The following is a 5,579-nucleotide window of genomic DNA, read 5'->3' on the forward strand; positions in this document are numbered from 1 at the left end:
TAATACTAGTTATTAATAGTAGTACTAGTAATGATTATTAATCGTAGTAGTACAAGATGAAGCACCATGAGCTAATAGCGCTAGTTGTTAATAGCAGCATGCAGCTAATAGCACTAGTTGTTAATAGCAGCATGCGGCTAATAGCACTAGTTGTTAATAGCAGCATGCGGCTAATAGCACTAGTTGTTAATAGCAGCATGCGGCTAATAGCACTAGTTGTTAATAGCAGCATGCGGCTAATAGCACTAGTTGTTAATAGCAACATGCGGCTAATAGCACTAGTTGTTAATAGCAACATGCACCTCATAGCACTAGTTGTTAATAGCAACATGCGGCTAATAGCACTAGTTGTTAATAGCAACATGCAGCTCATAGCACTAGTTGTTAATAGCAGCATGCGGCTAATAGCACTAGTTGTTAATAGCAACATGCAGCTCATAGCACTAGTTGTTAATAGCAACATGCAGCTCATAGCACTAGTTGTTAATAGCAGCATGCGGCTAATAGCACTAGTTGTTAATAGCAGCATGCGGCTAATAGCACTAGTTGTTAATAGCAACATGCAGCTCATAGCACTAGTTGTTAATAGCAGCATGCGGCTAATAGCACTAGTTGTTAATAGCAGCATGCGGCTAATAGCACTAGTTGTTAATAGCAACATGCAGCTCATAGCACTAGTTGTTAATAGCAGCATGCGGCTAATAGCACTAGTTGTTAATAGCAGCATGCGGCTAATAGCACTAGTTGTTAATAGCAGCATGCGGCTAATAGCACTAGTTGTTAATAGCAGCATGCGGCTAATAGCACTAGTTGTTAATAGCAGCATGCGGCTAATAGCACTAGTTGTTAATAGCAGCATGCGGCTAATAGCACTAGTTGTTAATAGCAGCATGCGGCTAATAGCACTAGTTGTTAATAGCAGCATGCAGCTCATAGCACTAGTTGTTAATAGCAGCATGTGGCTAATAGCACTAGTTGTTAATAGCAGCATGCGGCTAATAGCACTAGTTGTTAATAGCAGCATGCAGCTAATAGCACTAGTTGTTAATAGCAGCATGCGGCTAATAGCACTAGTTGTTAATAGCAGCATGCGGCTAATAGCACTAGTTGTTAATAGCAACATGCAGCTCATAGCACTAGTTGTTAATAGCAGCATGCGGCTAATAGCACTAGTTGTTAATAGCAGCATGCGGCTAATAGCACTAGTTGTTAATAGCAGCATGCGGCTAATAGCACTAGTTGTTAATAGCAGCATGCAGCTAATAGCACTAGTTGTTAATAGCAGCATTTGGCTAATAGCACTAGTTGTTAATAGCAGCATGCGGCTAATAGCACTAGTTGTTAATAGCAGCATGCAGCTAATAGCACTAGTTGTTAATAGCAGCATGCGGCTAATAGCACTAGTTGTTAATAGCAGCATGCGGCTAATAGCACTAGTTGTTAATAGCAGCATGCGGCTAATAGCACTAGTTGTTAATAGCAGCATGCGGCTAATAGCACTAGTTGTTAATAGCAGCATGCGGCTAATAGCACTAGTTGTTAATAGCAGCATGCGGCTAATAGCACTAGTTGTTAATAGCAGCATGCAGCTCATAGCACTAGTTGTTAATAGCAGCATGTGGCTAATAGCACTAGTTGTTAATAGCAGCATGCGGCTAATAGCACTAGTTGTTAATAGCAGCATGCAGCTAATAGCACTAGTTGTTAATAGCAGCATGCGGCTAATAGCACTAGTTGTTAATAGCAGCATGCGGCTAATAGCACTAGTTGTTAATAGCAACATGCAGCTCATAGCACTAGTTGTTAATAGCAGCATGCGGCTAATAGCACTAGTTGTTAATAGCAGCATGCGGCTAATAGCACTAGTTGTTAATAGCAGCATGCGGCTAATAGCACTAGTTGTTAATAGCAGCATGCAGCTAATAGCACTAGTTGTTAATAGCAGCATTTGGCTAATAGCACTAGTTGTTAATAGCAGCATGCGGCTAATAGCACTAGTTGTTAATAGCAGCATGCAGCTAATAGCACTAGTTGTTAATAGCAGCATGCGGCTAATAGCACTAGTTGTTAATAGCAGCATGCGGCTAATAGCACTAGTTGTTAATAGCAGCATGCGGCTAAAGTGAGCGCTCTGTTATTCAGGTCAACTCAAAGACAACATTAGTGTCACTCAGCTGGCATTAGAGCCTTTCACCAGCGACCTCTGACCTGCGTGACGCTGCCGGCATCCTGCAGCTTTCACTCAACCTCTAAGAAGCTATTTCCAAACAAAACAAGCGGCGCGGCCGCGGCCGGAGCTTTAGAACACCGGCACTCAGCAATAAGTCTGCAGGAGGCCGTAATCTCAGCCGCTGAGAGGAGCGTCCATTAGCAGAAGTTAATTCACCATGAAAGACATTTATGGAGATAACGAGCTGATCCAGCAGAGACGGAGAAAACATGTCGGCCTCAGGACCGAGCGGAGATAATAACCCCAAGATTAACAGGACATTATCCCACCACATAATTGCTTGTATGAACTACTTTATGAAGGATTGGATTAGAGAGAGCGGTTAAAACACTGCATGTGGGTCCTACATGGAAATACATCAATATATACACAACTACTGCAGTATTACAGCAGCACACAACATCTGGCAGCTGAGAGGTTCAATAGCGTAATAATATTAATAATAATATTAATAATAATAATAATGATGAAGTTGCCCTGGTTGTTTTGGTTATATATATATATATATATATATATATATATATATATATATATATATATATATATATATATATATATATATATAAATAATATATACACACACACACACACATACACATACACTATTTACATGTTTCCAGCCTCTCCTCTTCTCATAGAACGTGTTCCTCAGGGTTCTGCCTCTGCCTGTAGCGTACTGACAGCAGAACGTGTTCCTCAGGGTTCTGCCTCTGCCTGTAGCGTACTGACAGCAGAACGTGTTCCTCAGGGTTCCCTCTGCCTGTAGCGTACTGACAGCAGAACGTGTTCCTCAGGGTTCCCTCTGCCTGTAGCGTACTGACAGCAGAACGTGTTCCTCAGGGTTCTGCCTCTGCCTGTAGCGTACTGACAGCAGAACGTGTTCCTCAGGGTTCCCTCTGCCTGTAGCGTACTGACAGCAGAACGTGTTCCTCAGGGTTCCCTCTGCCTGTAGCGTACTGACAGCAGAACGTGTTCCTCAGGGTTCCCTCTGCCTGTAGCGTACTGACAGCAGAACGTGTTCCTCAGGGTTCTGCCTCTGCCTGTAGCGTACTGACAGCAGAACGTGTTCCTCAGGGTTCCCTCTGCCTGTAGCGTACTGACAGCAGAACGTGTTCCTCAGGGTTCTGCCTCTGCCTGTAGCGTACTGACAGCAGAACGTGTTCCTCAGGGTTCCCTCTGCCTGTAGCGTACTGACAGCAGAACGTGTTCCTCAGGGTTCTGCCTCTGCCTGTAGCGTACTGACAGCAGAACGTGTTCCTCAGGGTTCCCTCTGCCTGTAGCGTACTGACAGCAGAACGTGTTCCTCAGGGTTCCCTCTGCCTGTAGCGTACTGACAGCAGAACGTGTTCCTCAGGGTTCTGCCTCAGCTTGAAGGTAATCAGTGTGTTTGGTCTCCGGCTTCATGTCCGTTATAATCCTCCATATTGTTTAATCCTCCATGTTGGCGGTGTTCGTTGGGGAAATCAGAGCGGGTTCTCCGAGGAGGAGAACCATGTGAGCTGCTTCAGGGATTAAAGAGATGAGGTCTCTGTAATCTACTGAAGTGATGGGGATCATGTTGGGATGAGAGCTCGTGGGGGGTGAACCTCCTGAAGATCTCCTTGAGGGCCCAACATGTCAACATGTGGAACTGTCAGAATTAGCTCATTAGTTTGACCTTTGACCTCTAACCGGTTCCTCTGAAGGATCTGGAGTGGAACCACAATGCCTCCAGGACCCACCTCCCTTACACCTGGTGCTGGTTGGTGTTCCTGTCCCTTCAGGTTTCTTTGGTCACCAGACAGTCTCTCACGTCTCTTTCAGAGTCCTCAACACACTCAGGACGTGTGTTCCTCCAGACACAGCGTTGAAATGTTGAAATGTTGAAATGTTTTGATGAAAGCAGCAACGTTGCAACGTCAGCCAATTTCATGAGATATTACCACGATACGATATTATCACAATAGAATATTACCACGATATATTATCACAATATGATATTATCACAATACGATATTATCACAATAGAATATTACCACGATATGATATTATCACAATATGATATTATCACAATACGATATTATCACAATATGATATTATCATGATACAATATTATGACAATATGATATTATCACAATATATTATCATGATACGATATTATCACAATATGATATTATTATGATACGATATTATCACAATATGATATTATCACAATATGATATTATCACAATATGATATTATCACAATATGATATCACAATATGATATTATCACAATATGATATTATTACAATATGATATTATCACAATACAATATTATCACAATATGATATTATCACAATATGATATTATCACAATATGATATTATCATGATACAATATTATGACAATATGATATTATCACAATATATTATCATGATACAATATTATCACAATATGATATTATCATGATACGATATTATCACAATATGATATTATCACAATATATTATCATGATACAATATTATCACAATATGATATTATCATGATACGATATTATCACAATATGATATTATCATGATACGATATTATCACAATATGATATTATCACGCTAGGATATGAGCATGATATATTATCGCGATACAGTAATATCACGATACGATATTATCATGCTACGATATTATCACAATATCTAAGTCACAATATTATCATGATGCGATCTCGGCCGATGATGATCTGCAGAAAAAGGTTTTTTTCACACTGAAGGTTAAACTTTGTGAATAATTACCGGTCACGTGACATGTTATAATCTCACACTCAGGAATCAGGGCTCCATAGATGTTATGAAACCATGACTTGTACAACCACAGAAAATCCCGACACGGTTGCAATGATAATAGTTCGTAGAGTAAAAGATTTCTTTGTGTATTTCTACAATATTGCCATGGCGATGCTGCAGTGATTTTGTAACCTGCAGATAAACAAGAACGCCGCTATGACATAAACACACATTCTAGCTTTTCTAGAGACTTCGTACCTTCGTCGGTGCCGTCCATGATGGACACGCTGTCGTCCCTGGACAGGAAGGGAGACTCGGTGAACAGCGCCCTCACCTGGACACAGAAGGAAGCACAGCGGGTTTAGCATGACATTAAACATGTCCTCTGTCCATCAGGTCCATGAGGACTTTGAGACATGACATGATGCGGACGTCGTTCATATCGTAGTAGTAATACTGTCATATGGTTCAGTGCTTATGTCAGAGACTCTGAGAGGAGCAGTTCTCTGTTGTCTGCACAGTAGCCGCTGGTTAGCTTAGCATAAAGAATGGAAACAGAGGGAAACTGCTAGCCTGGCTCGTCTACAGCTGCGAGGACGTTGAATGAAGAGGAA

The 5,579-nt window shown here is 41.5% G+C and overlaps 1 protein-coding gene across 2 annotated transcripts in view; it reads right to left on the reverse strand.

The window, feature by feature from the left end:
• entpd6 (ectonucleoside triphosphate diphosphohydrolase 6) overlaps positions 1-5,296 on the reverse strand; it is a 9,302-nt gene extending 4,006 nt beyond the window's left edge. The window contains exon 1 of one of the 2 annotated variants that reach the window (XM_068601803.1): positions 5,224-5,296. In XM_068601803.1, the coding sequence (XP_068457904.1) occupies positions 5,224-5,242 (19 nt within the window). In that variant the 5' untranslated portion in view covers positions 5,243-5,296. Of the gene's footprint in view, positions 1-2,831; positions 2,847-5,223 lie in introns of those variants that run through there. The other variant, XM_068601802.1, reaches the window with a different exon arrangement.
• Between the last annotated feature and the right edge of the window lie 283 nt (positions 5,297-5,579).

Source organism: Clinocottus analis, unplaced genomic scaffold (genome assembly GCF_023055335.1).
Source record: "Clinocottus analis isolate CAN_PGR_092001 unplaced genomic scaffold, fCliAna1.0.p SCAF_55, whole genome shotgun sequence".
NCBI classification, from domain to species: Eukaryota; Metazoa; Chordata; class Actinopteri; order Perciformes; family Cottidae; genus Clinocottus; species Clinocottus analis.